Consider the following 18,902-nt stretch of genomic DNA (forward strand, 5'->3'; position numbering starts at 1 on the left):
TGTCTCAATCTCTCGAAGCGTCAGTACCAATCCAGTCTTCAGAATCCAGTGATATAGCGTCCGCGTTCTCTCTATTTAGGGATTATTTCGACAAGAAGTTGGGCGCCTTGAAGCGCGATATTCAAGACGAGTCGTGCAGTAATACCGATTCTGTGGCCAAAAAGCTCAAAGAAGAATCCAAGATCACGTTTAGATTCGAAGGTAATAAGAAACAGTTTCAATTCAACTCCGACCTTGCAGAGAAGGTGAAGTCAGCGTCAGTTGCTCTCGGGAAGAGAAAATTAGACCTTGTTAAAACTCACCTGGAAGAACTAGACTCTGACATAAAGAAGCGCAACAAACTTATCAGACTGGCAGACAAGTCCGCCGCCGGTTGGGATTTGGTGAACGAGTATTTATCTGACGAGCTGGCTAGCGGGTCAGAGGACGAAAAGCGTATCCGCCGTGCCGAACAGAGGGCCCTTCGTAAACGCAACCAACGCCAACAGAAAGCGAAGCCATCCAAGCAAGGTTATTCACAACTCCAATCATCTACCGCAACCACCGCGTTTGCTGGCCAACATTCATCATCCTCCAGACCTATTCCTCGTACTTTTGGCGCTTTCAGCAAACCAAGACCAAGTGATATTTGTTTCGCCTGCGGCCAGCAAGGTCATTGGAGGTCTCAGTGTCAAGTTAATCCTCAAGCCAGATCTTCAAGCTCGGGGCCGTCCTTTCCTAGTTCTTCTGGTCTTTCGGGCACTGGAGGTAAATAGGACCACAGAATTGAAAACTTGTTTTCCAAGGTTAGATATTAGCTTTATTCAATTTATTAGACATGTATCCTTCCTATTTGGAGTATTTCAGGGAAAGAGACTCTAGTTCATTAGTCGATTTCGATTATGATCGCAATCTATTTGAATTTGAACAGAATTCTACATTGCCAGTACTTAAGGGTAGACTTAGGTCCTGTTTAAGTTATTGGCACGCTATTGGTGCCAATAGTTTTGTTATCGACACTATTAAATTCGGTTATCGGATCCCATTCATTAGCACACCTTGTCAGGCGCGTTTTTCTAACAATCAGTCAGCTCTTAATAATGCGTCTTTCGTGGAGTCGGCTATCGCTGAATTAGTCCACACTCATGCCGTCGTTGAGGTGCCCTTTATTCCACATGTAGTTAATCCGCTCTCTGTCTCGATACAGTCTTCAGGCAAGAAGAGGCTTATTCTGGACTTACGTCATGTCAATCATTTCATTTGGAAACAGAAGTTTAGGTGTGAAGATTGGAGAGTTTTATTATCACATGTTAATAAGGGCGATTACCTTTTCAGTTTCAATCTCAAGTCTGGATATCACCATATCGATATTTTTCCGGATCACCAAACTTTTCTGGGTTTCTCCTGGGTTTTTTCTGGTACCGTTCGGTATTTTTGTTTTGCATCACTTCCGTTCGGTCTAAGCTCAGCCCCATACGTCTTCACCAAGTGTCTCAGACCACTAATTTTGGAGGTCTTACGGGATTAAAATTGTTGTGTTCCTCGACGTTGGGTGCGGAAAAGGGGATTCACTGCCTATGGCCAAGGAAAATTCATTGTTTGTGCAATCATCCTTAAGCAGTGCGGGGTTTGTTGCGAACTCCGCCAAATCACTATGGAACCCCACTCAGGTGCTTGTTTGGTTGGGTTTAAACTGTGACTTAGTTATCGGTACCATTTCTATTACCAATAGACGTATTTGCAAATTTATCGCTCTGATTGACAAATTTCTTCTATCCGCACCTTATGTTACGGCTCGGGATTGTGCCGTTATCGCAGGTCATATTATGTCCATGTCGCCAGTTTTGGGTAACCTGACTCGTCTCAAAACCCGTTTTCTTTACAAGGTCATAGAATCCTGCCGTAGTTGGGATTCCCGTTTTAATATCGGGCTTCATAATGATTGCCTCTCTGAAATATTTTTCTGGAAAAACAATATCGTTAGTCTTAATATGAGAGCTATTTGCCTTATAATGCTCCCCTTTTGTTTAGCTATTCGGACGCTAGCAACGTCGCCTGCGGGGCTTTTGTTGTGGGCACTAATGAGGTGTCCCATCGTATGTGGACTGCTTGCGAAGCAGCTAAGAGCTCTACCTGGAGAGAACTTAAGGCTATACAATTTGCCTTAAGTGCGTTCAAAGCCTCGGTTCGGGGTAAGTGTGTAAAGTGGCATTCTGACAGCCAAGGGGCCGTTCGTGTTGTGGAGATAGGGAGTCCTAGTGCAGAATTGCATTCTATTGCGCTTGATATTTTCTATTTTTGTCGAGCTTACAGTATTACACTTATTCCCTAGTGGGTTCCCAGGGAACTTAATGCTTGTGCTGATGCGATTAGCCACATTGTAGACTTCGATGACTGGTATACAACCCCCGAGTTCTTCGCACACTTGGACCGCCTTTGGGGCCCACATACAGTCGACAGGTTTGCGAATGCTGCCAACGCCCATCTTCCCAGATTCAATTCCAGGTTTCGCGTACCCGGCACGGAAGCTGTTGACGCATTTTCAATCTCGTGGAATGGAGAGAATAATTGGCTAGTCCCTCCCGTCCACTGCATTACTAGGGTGGTTCAGCATCTCCTTGTATGCGGTGCGGTTGGTACTTTAGTCGTCCCTTATTGGCCGTCTAATGTGTTTTGGCCTTTCTTGTTGGCAAATGCAACTCAATCCCAACCGTACGTCCTTGAGTACATTCATTTTCCCAACCCCTCAGAGATTTTTGCCCTCGGGTGTTACAAAGATTCACTCATTGGTTCAGACAGGTTTAACAGCGCGGTCCTGGCAGTCAGAATTGGCGCTAAGGGGCCTTAGTTTTTTCAAGCCGAGTGGCTTTAGGTTGGCCCACGTGTTTTTTATTCCGCTTGTTAGTTCATTTGTTCTCGTTTCGCATGAAACTAGCTCGCCGAGTGGCTTGTTTACCTTCGTTTTTGAGTTGGCCCATATGGCCTTAAATAGTTTTGCATCCGGTCAGCGGCATTACCAAGCGTCCATTTTTTATTGCTGTATTGACTCCCAGTGCGTGTATTGAAGAATTTTGCCATATATTTTTGTTCTTATCCTCGTAGAAGTTCTCAAAGATGCCTTGCAGCCTAATTTTCAACAGGTTGAAGACAGGCGACTCCGGGCACTGGTTCAAGATCTCCCCGCAGTTCTTCTTAGTAAATCCAAAGCCGACAGTACCGCGAGGAAGTACGAAAAGGGCTTCAATACGTGGAGAAAATGGGCTTCTCAGTTTAAAGAAATTGTAATATTTCCCGCTTCTAGTGTGTACGCTTCATTGTTTTTTCTTAGCTTGATTCAAGAATCTGCTTCTTGCAGTACTATTGATGAAGTCCATTTTGGGCTCAAGTGGGTGCATGACTAGTTGGCAGGTCTACCCGACCCCTGTAATTCCTCGTTAGTTTTACCTTTAATAGAATCTGCTAAGAGGCTTCTCAGTATCCCTGTTAAAAAGAAAGAGCCTGTGACCCCCGAGGCTATTCAGCTTTTATTTGCTAAGTATGGATCGTCTTCAGCCTGTGACCCCCGAGGCTATTCAGCTTTTATTTGCTAAGTATGGATCGTCTTCAGCTAGTTTGTCTGATTTACGAGTGCTTACTTTCTGCGTTTTAGGTTATGCAGGGTTTCTTCGCTTTAACGAGTTGGTCCAGTTACGCAGGTGTGATTTTCAGTTTGAGGATTCTTTTATGAGAATCTTTGTTCATCGAAGTAAGACTGACGTTTACAGGGATGGGGCTTGGGTTGTTATCGCTAAGACTTTCAAGCATACATGTCCGTATTTATTAGTTCAACGATATTTTGTGGCCGCTTCTTTTTCAGCTGACAGCAAAGAATTCATTTTTCGCCCTCTTGTTTTCCTTCGCGGTACCGGAGCTTATAAATTGCGCGGGTCCGTTCCTTTGTCTTATACTAGAGCTCGGGAGATAGTGCTTAGCGCTTTCGATTCCATCGGCCTTCCCAAGCAAGACTACGGTCTCCATAGCCTTAGGGCTGGAGGTGCCTCCGCTGCTGCTAATGCCCGAGTGCCTGACAGATTGTTTAAAAGACACGGCCGTTGGAAATCAGATAAGGCAAAAGACGGTTACATTAAGGATAATGTCCATTCATTGTTGTCGGTTTCGTTATCACTGGGTATTTAATTTTCCGTATTTGCCGTTCTTTTAGTTCGCACACGGCTCGTGTTGACACACCCCAATTAAGGTTGCTTGTTACATGATAAATGTTTTATATTCGTTTGAGCGGGGTAGCGAATTAGAATATAAATGTATTTATCATGGGTTATGTAACCTTTTCTTTGGGGTGTTACATGGTATGCTGTTACAATTGCTTCATTAGCGGTAGGCTATATATATTCGAGTTGTTCTCATTTATATTCATTCGCGTCTTACGACCGTCCCTATACGCCCTCAAAATTAAATACCCAGTGACCAGGGGTTTCTCTTAGACGTAGTTTTTTGCATGCTGCTATATGAAAGGTTTAGCACGTTTTGTACGTTTACTGAATCATTGTTATACGAGCGTAGTTTAGATCATTTTGTAGGGTTGTTTTTCTTGCTGTAATTTTTTACATTTCCGAGTTTTCATTCTGTTTGTTGTATTATTTCCATCCATTCTGTTGATGAAGGCATAATAAAGAGGGTCGCACACGGCTCGTGTTGACACACCCCAATTAAGGTTGCTTGTTACATGATAAATGTTTTATATTCGTTTGAGCGGGGTAGCGAATTCGAATATAAGGCCGATTAGCGCTGACTGGGGCTAAGTTTTATTCGACTGTTCTTTTCTTTTGTTTAAAAGCATTTTCTTGGATAACTTTCTTTATTCTTTTTAGAGCATCCAATCTTAAAAAAAGATATAGACAAACAGAATCAAAGTTAATATGCATTTGAAGCCTTCATATCTGAATTCAAATTTCACACACTATCCCCGCCGGGTTATCTTTTGTGAAACAGTCCGTGCTCAATAAGTAATCACGATCCCATATTCGCCTCACCGTTCAGTTGAAACATCAACGCCTCGCCCGAAACCAAGTTCTATTACTACAAGGAGCTTCAAATATCGCCGGCCAGATCAATTCCATGCTGATATTTCGCAAGTACTTAGTGTGTTCTGAACGTTTTCGATAATCCAAAGACAAACTGAATGCATAATTTCAATCTATTATTCAATGATGTAGTAGTTAAACGACAGTCAAACTTCTTGGGCGCCCGAACTCCTTTGTAACGAGCGAAATACGGAACCTCATGACATCTAGAGATCGGTGGAAGAAAGTAGCCAAAAATACAAAAGATCCCCCGGGATAGCATTAGCCCATAACCCGCCTTGCTTTATGTTCTCCTGTTCATACTTAAGGCCGGAACGTCTTAAAACAGCCAAGACGGTCGCTTTCTGTGGTTAAGAACGCCTCGGCGTGAAAATGACATTTCATGATCAGGAGGAATTCGTAACGAGCCGAAGGAAATTCCGAGCCGGAGTTTGAAAAATCCCACAAGGAGCCCCTGGTTAATAGTATTTGCACAAAATCTCGGATAAAGACATATTTCCGATGATTAGAAATTATTCTTTCAGTTCTGAAATAAAATTTGAAAACAAAAAAACTTCACTTCCATGATGATGACAAAACTATTGAAAAAAGCATTTAAAACTCCTTCATTAAGCAATGAAATTCTGAAATTAAAGCAGGAAGCTGGATCAAAGAGATTTGATTCTATTTCACGCGCTTTTGTGTTTTTGAAATGGTAGCGCATCTTTGTATTTTTTTCTTTTTTCTTTTTTTTTTTTTTAACTCCTTTGTTTTATTGAACCATCTCTCTCTCTCAAAAAAAAGAATCATGTCAAAATAAGATTCAGCAGTGTTTGAGATGACCGGCTTCTGCATCCGCTCAAGTACGCCCCGTGCTCTCGCTTCTAGTAACTTCCTCACTTCTTGGAGAGCCTATTCGTCGCCTGTCGGTGGTGATACTAACCTCAACCTCGTCCCCGGCTTTAGCGGTTCTCACACATTCTCTAAATGTAATTTTCAAAGCGAAACGAAAATAGGGCCTGATCTCAGGTTATGGTGGCACTTGCTCGTGGATCGCCATCTTTACTTCCCGCAACCAGGCCCCATTCTTATTCCCAGTCCCAGTATACTTCGTTTACCGAGAACTGAAAAGGGCGCCTCAAAAATTGAGTTTTTGTTTTAAGTGTTCGGATACTGGTACCGTACGGATACTGGGCAACATAGCGGTACCCCTGCAAGTGATGATGTTCACTGAACGACTGAGAGCAAACGGCACAGCGATTAAACTTACAAGAGAAACGACTAACAATCAAGAAAACTGGCGCGATTGCGATATTTTTTTTCTGTGTCTTGTACGATATTTTTCACAAAACGTGGCGGAAATGGACATTAAAATTGTTCGAGTTAAAAAAAAAAACAGAATGTAAATTTGCTATGGTCTATACTCTTATAGTCCGTAGAAATTGAAATCTGTGCACTGAAACCATTGTATGGATTATTTTGACCTTCTTTTCATGGTTTAAAAGAGTTTTATTAATTGTAATGTAGGATAATATACGCTCATCTATAGGAGAGCAGACAAACAGACAGATGACATGTTTCGTGTATTTACATCGAAAGCAAGAGCGGAGTTTTGCGCCGAGTTTCCCGCCTTTTATAGTTGCCAGTAGTCCGCACCGAAACATTTACGGCGGATTGATTCACGGAGTAGACGAGAAAATTGTTTAGACCAAAGGAGGTTTTCCTTGAAGAAAAAAAGATAACAGTTTGTATTTTGGAGTAAAATAGCTTTGTATAGTCCGCTGCATGTGAAAGATGAAAAATCTAGACCGTCTTCCGTGAAAACATACAACAAAACATAAGTTGTATTTGTAAAAAAGGAACCCTTTCGTCAAACATGCTGTAATACTCTAATTGTGAGTTTCACTAGTCTTTTAGTTTTCAAAGCTTCTAGCGTTTTTATTAGGGAAACCAACTATTTTTGTTCCGTAAAATAACCTTTCAAATAAATAAATGCTGGCTACAAATTTCTGCTGAAAAAAGCTCACAATGTCACCGTTCATTCCTCTAAGATATTCAGAGTGTTTCTACTAACAAATGATTATCATAGGTTGCGCTTTTCACATTTTATTAGGAACATACTACATTAATTATATTATAAACTGAAATTTCCCTAAATTACAAAAATCAAAACACAACCTTAAGTTTTTTTGGATAGTATGACTCCTTCCTGATCCCGAACTTGCCACCATACCCAGGGTACAAAACAAATTACGCTGGGTGCCAATTCAGTTTACACTTCGCGATGACTAGTTAGCGACAAAATATTTCAATGACTTAACAACAAGATTTAAAATAAAACAAAAACTAAATCAATCATACATTTTTTTGTCTGCATAAAATAAAGAAAATAGCAAAAAGAAAGCGTTAACACTATATCCACGCTACGCTCACTCGCTCTTTTTCTAATACTTCGGCTTAGTAAACGCCATCCAGATCGCACTTCTATAAAGGAAAAGAAGCTAAAAATCCTAACATAAAAAAAATACAAGTGGAAAACATATATCCCTTTCCACAACACGACACTCAAAAAATGTTTCCCTCAATAGTACTTTCAGGATTTCACATATCTTCACCATCTGCAAAAAGAGGAATAAAACATGTCATAAAAAACAAAAAGCTAACTTTAAAACCCATAAATTATCCCTCACGCTATACACAGACAACCCTAAAGCAAGTTCTAAGCAGAGAATTCAACGCCACATCACCCTCCCTGACTCCCCCCCCCCCCCCCCCCACCAGCCTAGCGCGTGCTTGAGGGGAATGCTTTCATTGGCCACTGGGACTCAAACATTCAAAGAATTTGACATGACAAACTTAAGGCAAACACATGACGAGTGCACAGACTCTCCCAGAGCAAGACTAACAGACTATTAACGGACAGTACCACGCTTTGGCAGCACCCTCACCCCTAGGGATTGACATGGAGGCCCCTTCCCACCCCATGGCGAGTTAGCGCAGGGACTGAGCTTGACAATGAGACCAACCAGGACAGGAAGCCCCCTATGTTTATTCTCACCGCAGTGACCAGAAACCTGGCTGTGCGAATATTCTGGGCAGTTTCGACGCACGTTTTCAAAAATTCGGCTAGATATGCAATGTATGCTTCATAATTATGTGCATGACTGCTTAATACTTACATGAACGCTGCAGGATACAATCAACGTTTTTGGGGTAGTCACATCGATCTTTTTCCTCATTGTACATCAGGCCTTCTTGACAAGCCATTTTATATGGAATCTCATTGGAGCATGCGATGTAGCCATAACAAGTATCAGGATCTCTGTAATTGCCATCCAGTTTTCCATCACAAAAATTTTCAACATTACCTGCATCAGAAAATATCAGTTTATCAAAAGAATGAAAATGAACAGTCAAACACCATTAACACCGCGGACAGTTAGGGGGCCAAAAAAAGTGTCAGTATTAACGGGGTGTCCGTTTTAAGCTGGTTGGATTAAGAGAAAATTAAAGGACCTTCCTTCCCAAGGGACGAAGTAAGCTGTCCTTAATAATGAGCAGTCCGACGTATTAAGCAGGTGTCCGTAAAGCGCGGGGATTTGACGGTAAAGTTAAACCACATTAATACGGACTCTACGGGGGCCACAGAAAGTGTCCATATTAACTGGGTGTCCGTATTAAGCGGCTTGAATTAAGAGAACATGTGAGGGCTTTAATTCCCAAGGGACGAAGTAAACTATCCGTAATAATGAGGAGTCCGTATTAAGCAGTTCAAATTTATAGAATTGCAAGGACCGGATTTCTTTCCCCAGGGACAAAGCAAACTATCTGTATAATAATGAGGTGTCCGTATTAAGCGGGTGTGCTAAAGCGGAGAAAATAAGCCCACAAAATATATCGCATGCATCTTGTTGAGATCGATTGAGAAGACCAGAGGCTTTTCAATGTAGGTAAAGTATTTTCGAAATACTGCAACAACATATCACCAACTCGAGGGAGGGCCTTTATCAAAGCCCGTCTCCCTTGTACTACGGTTGGGCGGGGGGGGGGGGGGGGGGTGTTTGCAACACTTTGTGTGTACGTACGAGGATAAAACTTATCAGTTTAGCGGGATATAACCCTTCATGAGACTTCAAAGCAACTACAGCAAGAGATCTGTAAGACATATTTCACCCCGGCTTAGCCGACTACCACTTAGACGACCTTACGAGTTTCTAAGCGAGCGGAGCGAACTTTTCAGGCGGAAATCAGACGAATGAGTTTTTTTTGAAAGTCTACATACTGAGCTCTGTTGGTTAAAAAGACACGCCGGACTATCATATCTCAAGGCCCTTATTTCTTGTATATTAAATACAATAAACTAGAGTGAAATCAAAAATCAAATGGTAAAATAAAATAGAATGAATATTAAATTTCTCTTATAAACCTATGGGGAGAGGGAGGGTGGGGAGGGGGAGTGAGGAGCATTGATTTTAGGGGTCTTATTCAGCCAATGTAAGTTTCTGTTTCCCGTTCACTATGTCTGTTGATTGCTGTTCGAAAAGGTATACATATATATGCAATGTATGCTTCATAATTATGTACATGAATGTTTGTTTTCTGTCATGCGAGACTCGATTCTCGACTCGATTCTCGATTCTCGATTAGCGCAGGAATCGAGAATAGCCAATCGAGTCGAGAATCGAGACTCGTAACGGACTGTCAACTTACTTTTGAACGGTGCTTTACCACAATCCACGTTTCCGGGGTAGTCACATTGATCTTTTTCCTCATTGTACATCAGGCCTGTTGGACAAGGCATTTTATATGCAATCTCATTGGAGCATGCGATGTAGCCATAACAAGTATCAGGATCTTTGTAATTGCCATCGAGTTTTCCATCACAAAAACCATCATCATACTTTCTAACATGTTTACCTGCATCAGAAAATATCAGTTTATCAAAAGAAGGTTTAAGCTGGTTACATTTAGAGAAAATTAAAGGGCTTTCCTTCCCAAGGGATGAAGTAAGCTGTCCGTAATAATGAGCAGTCCGACGTATTAAGCAGGTGTCCGTAAGGCGCGGGGATTTGACAGTACAGTTAAACCACATTAATACGGACTCTGCGGGGGCCACAGAAAGTGTCCATATTAACTGGGTGTCCGTTTTAAGCGGCTTGAATTAAGAGAACATGTGAGGGCTTTAATTCCCAAGGGACGAAGTAAACTATCCGTAATAATGAGGTGTCCGTATTAAGCGGATGTGCTAAAGCGGAGAAAATAAGCCCACAAAATATATCTCATGCATCTTGTTGAGATCGATTGTGAAGATCAAAGGACTTCAGAGCGACTACAACAAGAGATCTTTAAGACATGGACGGTTAAAAGTCAAAGCTGAACCTGTTGTGGGCTGGATCAGGCACATCGCAGCACTCAAGATGATGAAACGGATAATGCGCAGTGTCATGTTTGCCGGGTAATGTTCTGTTAAGAAAATAAAATATTAAATAACTTAATAGATTAATGTAAAAGGATTGATAAACTTCGGGTTTCAGGAAAAAACCGTAACGCCTTTTGAAGAGAAATAATTCACTAAAAGACGTGAACAACCGTAACCAGTTTTATCACAACACTTATACAATGACGATATTTTGATGCCCATAACCATGTGGTTTAGTTTTAATTCATATCTGCCCGCGGTTGTTGAGACAACCGGGAAGTGAATAATTTATGGTTGGCATGAAGGGACAAGTATTTTCTTAGATTAGTATTGTATTCTAGCAGGAGGCTACTGATTCTAGGATGTTTTTTCCGCTCATTACACGTAACGAGAACGAGAAAAAGGCAAGAAGTTGTTGTCATAACTATCTATTTTTGATGTCTCTGCTTCCCATCACGGAAATTTCAAAGGATGATGACGCTTCACGCGTTGTGAAAATGGTAAACATAAGGGCGACATTGAAACAAAGTGAAAGGTTTACGATGTTCTCATCTGCTTTCATTCTTCCTGCCTCGGCTTGTGAATCAGTCAAGAACGAACAGTTTGAAACATGTAAAATTTCATATATCATTATCAGTTTGAAACATATTTGCTAAACAGCTCTGCTCAGACATCAGCTTCGTAAATTTTTGGGAACAAAGGAAATTTTTGAACTCGAAAAGAGAGTGTAATCCCACTGGAGACTTTTGGTACGCCAATATGGCTTGAGGTTTGTATTGGATGTGGCTTCACTGGCCGCATTTCAGAAACCCTCCCTAAATGATGCCAGTCTTCCTTCTTATGTTATTAACTTGCTGAAAGCTTACTGTTAGAGCTATAGGTATACACCTGTCTCCACTGACTAAGGAGGGAAGCAGTCACAACCTTATGTGCTAGGCACATTGACAATCTAAAGCGATTCATCTTGGCGAGCTTCAAAAGCACAAAATGTTAGGCCCAGTTGCATGAAATAAGGATTTGCATATCTCTTCGAAAGTTCAGACATGGCGAAGTCCTTTTCACTTTTGCAGACCACAGTCAGGAGTGCTATTCAGCAATCTTGAATCCTTGATATATGAATACTGACAGATAATGTGCAACTGACGAACATACAAAGAACGAATAGCTTTCAGTTTATTGTACATGTATAAACTCTTTTAGTAAAATCCAACTAGTGGTCTATTATCAATGCTGCGTTCTGATTGGTTGAGATACTACTAGGATACATGTTATTTAACAATTAAGGGCCTCAGGCGACGTGAATATCGGCGAATAGTCCGAGACCAGGTCGAAGACATATTTTTGTAAGATGTTGGGGCTTTAAGATGTCGATCTGGTCGCAGATCTCAGAAATTGAGAAAGCTTGCGACATCATAAAATTCTCGTAAATTCCCGGGAATTTTTAATGGCTCCTTTATTGATATTGCTACACAAGACAACCGGAATGTCCAAAGAAATTTGCAGTAAGGTCAAATCACTCTCCTTTCTCTTTTTTTTTTTTTTTTTTTTTTTTTTTAAGTCTAAAAATCAATAAGGTTCTTACAGGGTCAAAATCTGAGAAGCTGTAAGAGGTTTTCCTAGCCTGAGTATCAGGCTTTTCTGTATTTTCCGTGAAACTTGATGGGCTGTTTTTATTTGCCCTGACTTTTGATTGTAAAAAATTAAATGCTATGACTCTGTAGATCATGGACTTGTCAGTCGTGATACGTAAAACAGAGAAATAATTTTCCGATATCTGTGATAACTGATCACAAACTATTTCTTTTCTTTTTTTTTTAACATGAAAAAGTACTCATTGAAGACCTACGAAGTCTACAAAGCAGAAGAAGCAGAAGAACGTTATAAAGTTGGATCAATACTTTATCGACCGCAGCTCTGCGTCAGTAACTGACAACTCAGATTATAATGGCAAAATGGGCCTTTGAATTTCTCGGTGTACAATGCGAACGTGATTTAGAGTATAAGTACAAAACATATTGTTTCACTGAATTAAAGAGATTCAGTAATCGCTAAGTTGTGCACTGAAGTATGCATGTAGCAATTTGAAAATTTCTTTTAGCGTTTTCAAAGGGAAAGCAAGACTGTATGATCATGAATTCGAACAGTATTTCGGTGAGGAAACTTGATCAAAAAATCATTCACGCACTATAATATACTTGTCTAATACAGGAAACATTTGTTGTGCATTCTTCTGTCTACAAAGTTAGATGAAGGTCTACATCTATTTACTGCGAAAACTACTTTTTAACGAAAAGGTCTGACTACTTTCTGAATACTAACGCGTGCAGCACTCAGTTGCAAAAGTGAGAATCTGACAAGTGTAGTTGCAGCAAGCGGCGTCGGAGATTATAGTCACTGAGAAACAGGGTGACTCATTTTATAGCACAACCTAATAATGCTCGCCGCAGGGCATGGATAATTCAAAAGTTTGTAAAATGAAATTATGTTAAACAAATTTCACGTTCTGCGAACAAACTGAAAAGAGTGTTAGACCAAATAACAGGAAATTGATAACTGCGACAGACACGACTTAAACCAGCTTTGTTTTCGTGCTTGAACAAATAATGACTATTTTAATCATGTGCTTTGTTAGTAAGAGAATCTTTCATGTGTACTTGCAGCAAGTAGCTTCGCGTAAAATTCAATCAAGGGAAAGTGGTAACTTCGTAAAATGAACTGAGTACGTTAAACATATTTCACGTCCTTAGAACATACTAGAAAGAGTCGGCAGATTTCAAAGAAAAGGTAATGGATGACTGCAACTCTAAACCTGAATCAGCTTTGTTTTGTCTGAATAAAGAATGACTATTTTAAGCTCATCGGCCGAGGTTTTTCTGCGCGGAAAGGACAATGATGATTGCAAATCAGACCATGTTATTAATCTCTAAAAAGTTAGCAGTAAGTGAGAATCATGTGCTTAGTAGTAAGACATGTGTATAGTTGCGGCAAACAGCTTCGCGTAGAATTCAGTCAAGGGAGAGTGGCTCATTTTATAGTAAAATTCAATAATGCTGCATAGTACAAGAAGTGGTAACTTTAATTTGTAAAATGAAAGAATATTACACACGTTTCACGTCCTTAGAACATACTTGAAAAGAGACGGCAGACTTTAAATGAGAAAAGGAAATTGATGACTGCGACTGATAACCTGAATCACCTTTGTTTTGCCTGAACAAAGAATGACTATTTTAAGCTCATCGGCCAAGGTTTTTCTGCACTGAAGGGCAGACCTTGAAGAAAAGGTAATGGATGACTGCAACTCTAAACCTGAATCAGCTTTGTTTTGCCTCAATAAAGAATGACTATTTTCAGCTCATTCGGCCATTAGGTTTTTCTGCAAGGAAAGGACACTGTGTGGCTCATTTTATAGCAAAATTCAATAATGCTGCATGGGACAAGAAGTAGTAACTTTAAATGAAAGAATATTACACACATTCCACGTCCTTAGAACATACTGGAAAGAGTCGGCAGACCTTGAAGAAAAGGTAATGGATGACTGCAACTCTAAACCTGACTTTGTTTTGCTTCAATAAAGACTGACTATTTTCAGCTCATCGACCATTAGGTTTTTCTGCAAGGAAAGGACACTGAGTGGCTCATTTTATAACAAAATTTAATAATGCTGCATGGCACAAGAAGTAGTAACTCAGGGGCGGATCTAGGGGGAGGGTGCAGGGGGTGCGCACCCTTCCCCCCTGAGATGACCTGCGGTTTTCTAATACAACTGGTATTTAGCAAAAAAAAAACTATGTGGTTTATTGGTGTTGAAGTAGAGCAAGAGACGAGTGCACCCCCTCCTAAAAAAAATCCTGGATCCGCCCCTGTAACTTTAACTTGTAAAATGAAAGAATATTACACACATTTTACGTCCTTAGACTACTGCATAAGAGGCGGTAGACTATTTTAAGCTCATCGGCCAATGTTTTTCTGCACGGAAAGGACAATGATTGCAAATCAGACCATGTTATTAATCTCTAAAAAGTTAGCAGTAAGTGAGAATCATGTGCTTTGTTAGTAAGAGAAGTGCATGTGTAGTTGCGGCAAACAGCTTCGCGTAGAATTCAATCCATATTTTGTAAACTCGACTGAAACGTGAAGTTGCTTAAATCCGTCTCGTTTCCGCCCTGCGGAAACATGGTGATCTAGTTTTCCATGGACGGGACGCGTTTCCGTTATGTTTCCGAGTCGGAAACGAACGATCATGTTTCCGCCACATTTCTGTTAGCACATTTCCGTTCTTTCTTCTTTCCATTACGTTTCCGGTGACCCATGTCCAAGATCGCATGATAAACGTTTCAGAAATTTTGGCTTTGCGTACAATCAAGGTGAATAAAGGTACATTTACTCTCGAGATCGGGCCATTAAACTGTCAGGCTCATGCATTAAATACTCGCGCGCGTTGCATTGATGCAACGACTGTGAAGTGCGCGAGGTTGCCACTGTTTTCAATTCTAAGTGATTAAAATGGCAGAGAATACCAACAGCTGTCGATAGTTGCCAGATTCTGATTAAGCTCAATCAGTACTGGCATAAAAACATAAAATGATCTTAGACATCTTATGAGAAAACAAGTCAGAATGGGGAGAATGGGGCCTAGAACAGAGCGGAGTGCTGGTCAGCGGACGTTTCTTTTGCTCATGCTCATTGCGGTCGTTCTTTTTGGCGTCCATTTTGAAAGTGATTGCAACGGCTTCAAATTTGCCAGCTTCTGTAGGTTCTAGGAGCGTGGAGTCTGTATATTTTTGCTTTCCGATTGCACCACAAGACATCTAAGGGTTGTTATGTATATTTGTCGACCCATCGGCCTTCAGTACCCGATCGCTTCCCTCGTAAAGCGACCCTTTTCTGACACTGGCAGGATGTGAGACAAAAACCTCGTGATGGCCAAGAATAATTTGAAAGTTGGAGTGTTTGATTGTGCCAAGGATATCCAAGACTGAATATTGTGATGGACAATAGACAATACAGATAGCACGACGAGGTAAGCTGCCCTGATACCAAATCTAAGTTTCTTTAACCACTGATCAATAACTACTAGTACTTAGTAACTTAAAGGAGCAGTGTCACGAAATTTGTCAAAACTACGGCAGTGGAAACCACCACCAATCTCAGTGAAATATAAAAATACTGCTCAAAATATGAAAAGAAGTTTTAAGTAACAACGCAAAGAGCAAGAATGAGTACAAGTAAAGATTTTTGTTAGTGTAAAAATGAGGAACAGATGGACAGACTTATTAAAGAAAATTGAAAAGGATGGCAATTGGTCCTTTTGAAACTTGTTAGCTTGACAGTTTTCCAGATTTCATTTTTGTGGTCTTCAATGTTTGATATAATGCTTGGGAGGGAATCTGGACAATTCGCCCCCCAGACAATTAGCCCCCGGCAACTAGCCCCCACATTATGGACAATTAGCCCCCACTTTCTAGACGATTAGCCCCCAACCACATTGTGATATATAAAGTTAAAAAACCACAACATTGTAAGTTATGATTTAGTAAAATTTACCAAATCAGTTATACTCCTGCTTTCTCTTCTCTTGATGTTTCAATCAATGGATTTTGTTATCGATTAACTTCACGGTGGTCTTGGAGAACGCAAAATATCCTCGACATCTGGGTTAGCACATATGAGTATGTGAGAAAAATGATGGCTTTACCATTCCTGCCAGCAGAAAAAATTGAAAGACGTTTCAATCACCTCCAGCGACGAGCGACAACAGAGGCCTTGAAAACCTTTAGCCAATACGTCAATGACAACTGGATTATCAGCCGTACCTTCCCACCAGCAACCTGGAGCGTGTATATGGAAGCGGTCAGAACCAACAACGACTTAGAGGGGTGGCACGACACCTTCAACAGACGAGCGAAGGGAAGAGCTCAGTTGCCCCTCTACTTACTGATTCAGCTCCTGCACAAGGAAGCAGCACTTGTCTCTCTTCAAATCAGACTCGTGTCCGACAGAAGACTGAGAAGACATCAGCGCAAGACTTATCGAAAGCCTATGGAAAGCCTATGAAGACGGTCAGAAAAACTCAAAACAGCTGCTGGAGGCATGCTCTCTTTTAGTTAATCCGTTGTAAGTCGTATCCGTAAGTTTAAGATTATAAGAATTTGTTTTTCAAGGGTTCGAATTGCAACCTACTTTAGCTTAAGTTCAACATTAGACTTTGTTAAAGTAGATTCGAATCGCAAACTTATTTATCTTAAGTTTGACATTAGACTTTGTTTAAGTATATTCCAATCGCGAACTTATTTGACTTAAGTTAATATAAGAATTTGTTTTTCAAGTTTGACATTAGAATTTTTTACAGTAGATTTCTGATAGATTCTAATCGCGATCTCAATTAGCTTTAGTTAATATAAGAATTTGAATTTGCTCAAACCGCAACCTTATTTAGCTTAGGTTTAACATTAGACTTTGTTGAAGTAGTTTCGAATCGCACACTTATTTAGAATTTTAGCTTAAGTTTGACTTTAGACTTTGTTTAAGTATATTCCAATCGCGAACTTACTTAATTCTCTTTAGCTTTAGTTAAGATAAGAATTTGTTTTTCAAGGGGCGGGAGTCACTCGGACAACCCACACGTCCCCGCCTGTAATTCACTTTAGCTTTAGTTAAGATAAGAATTTGCTTTTCAAGGGGCGGGAGTCACTCAGACAACCCACACGTCCCCGCCTGTAATTTGCTTTAGCTTTAGTTAAGAATTTGTTTTTCAAGGGGCGGTAGTCACTCGGAACACCAACACGTCCCCGGCAGTAATTCGCTTAGCAATAAACATGATTGTGAAGATATGCCGTTTAGGTCATAACTACGCTTAGCAACCATGTGATGGTTCTTCAGCACGTGCTTTGGAACTTCCTTCAAAACAGAAAGGCAGGGCATATAAAACGAAAACAGTAAGAGTTGTAGAAAATATTCAGGGGTTTGTTGTTAGGATTACAGTCTTCTTAAAATTCTAAATGCAAACTAGCCAGTTAGAAAGGAACTGAAAACATTTCATTTATTAAACGAGTGATTCGAAGATGTTTTAAATTGGGTAATTGAAGTTTGTTGACACATTGGGGGCTAATTGTCTGTATACTGGGGGCGAATTGTCTGGGGGGCGAACTGTCTGACAATTCTTGAGAGACATATGTTGGTTGACACAAAGCTGTGATTGATAGGTAATTTCTCAAGTTTCATAGCAAATGCAATATGGACATGTTTAAGTGTAATTACAGTTGATTTCACATGACCTTAGTGCACCACGTTGCAAAGTTCGTTGGCAAATTAGATACTACGTTGCAGAGTAGCCAATACCATGGCGAGTTAGGGAATCAAATTGCGAACTTTGAGATGTAGTTGTCAACTTTGGTGCTACTGAACTTCATAACTTCATATCTTTTTTTAAAAACAGAAAACTGCAACAAAATGAACCCAAATCCTTTTACTAAATAGGGCAAGGGTTACCATGTGAGGCCTGTGAAATGATTGACAGTAGGCAAATGGTTAGAGGGTTCGAAACCATTCCAAATAGTACACCAGTTTAATTTACCGGGAAAGACAGTAACAAATTTCGTCGATCAATTTGTACATACAGGAAGGCCCTACACAGAGTTTTGTGAATGGCAAAGATCAAATAGTACAGTATGTATACTACGGAAATACAAAAACAGTTCATCAAAAATTAGGTTATTGACCCGCAAAGGTTCAATTAGTCGTGTAGTGACACTCGATTTGGTTTACTCATACAAAAAGTTGACAGTAGTTCCAAAGGAGTGCTTATAATATAATAATGCTTTACTGAGAATTCTCAAGAAAAACTTGAAGAATATTTAGATGTTTGCAGTAACTGTGATCCCAGGAATAGGGACTTTTTTGACAAGAACTCAGTGATTAATGCAAGTGGGAAAAGAAGTTACTCTAGACCGGGAGTAGTCAATTGATAAAACTTGGTGTCGATAAAAATCGATGGCAATCAAGTGATTTTTATCGATTGATAACCGAAATCGGTTAAAATCCATAAACTAAATTGCTGTGTCAAATTGATATTATTGATTTTTCATGATTTTAACAATTTATAACAGTACTTCCAACATTGTTGTTTTCTGGCATAAGTGCAGCTGAGAAAACTCATCCATGAGTAACAACTGATCAACAACCATGAGAATAAGAAATGTGGAAACTATTACAGACACAAGAGTCTCCCTAAAACCGGGACCCTTTTGTACAAAATAACAGGAACGGTTCGGTTTTATAATTATTACATCAAAGGGATGCCCAAAATTCAGACTAAAAGATTTCTCTGGATAGCTTTTCACCCTTTTCCATTATCAATCGATAAAATCACTTGATCGCTAACGATTTTTATCGATTTAGTTTTTTATCTATTTGCTACTCCGGGAAGTAACTGCATGCAGAACTGA

At 40.2% G+C, this 18,902-nt stretch overlaps 1 protein-coding gene and 1 long non-coding RNA gene across 2 annotated transcripts; one reads left to right on the forward strand and one right to left on the reverse strand.

Annotated features, from left to right (window-relative positions):
- Nucleotides 1–3,516: 3,516 nt before the first annotated feature.
- LOC140932158 (integrase/recombinase xerD homolog) lies at nt 3,517–4,155 on the forward strand. The gene has a single exon (XM_073381803.1). The coding sequence runs from the start codon at nt 3,517–3,519 to the stop codon at nt 4,153–4,155; it is 639 nt and encodes a 212-aa protein (XP_073237904.1).
- Nucleotides 4,156–9,751: 5,596 nt separating this feature from the next.
- On the reverse strand, nt 9,752–12,854 carry LOC140929626 (uncharacterized). The gene is made up of 3 exons (XR_012164756.1): nt 12,778–12,854; nt 10,419–10,502; nt 9,752–9,956 (listed from the first exon to the last, which is right to left on the reverse strand). It is a non-coding gene; the product is annotated as an uncharacterized lncRNA (long non-coding RNA).
- Nucleotides 12,855–18,902: the final 6,048 nt, after the last annotated feature.

This window comes from Porites lutea, chromosome 3 (genome assembly GCF_958299795.1).
Source record: "Porites lutea chromosome 3, jaPorLute2.1, whole genome shotgun sequence".
Taxonomy (NCBI): domain Eukaryota; kingdom Metazoa; phylum Cnidaria; class Anthozoa; order Scleractinia; family Poritidae; genus Porites; species Porites lutea.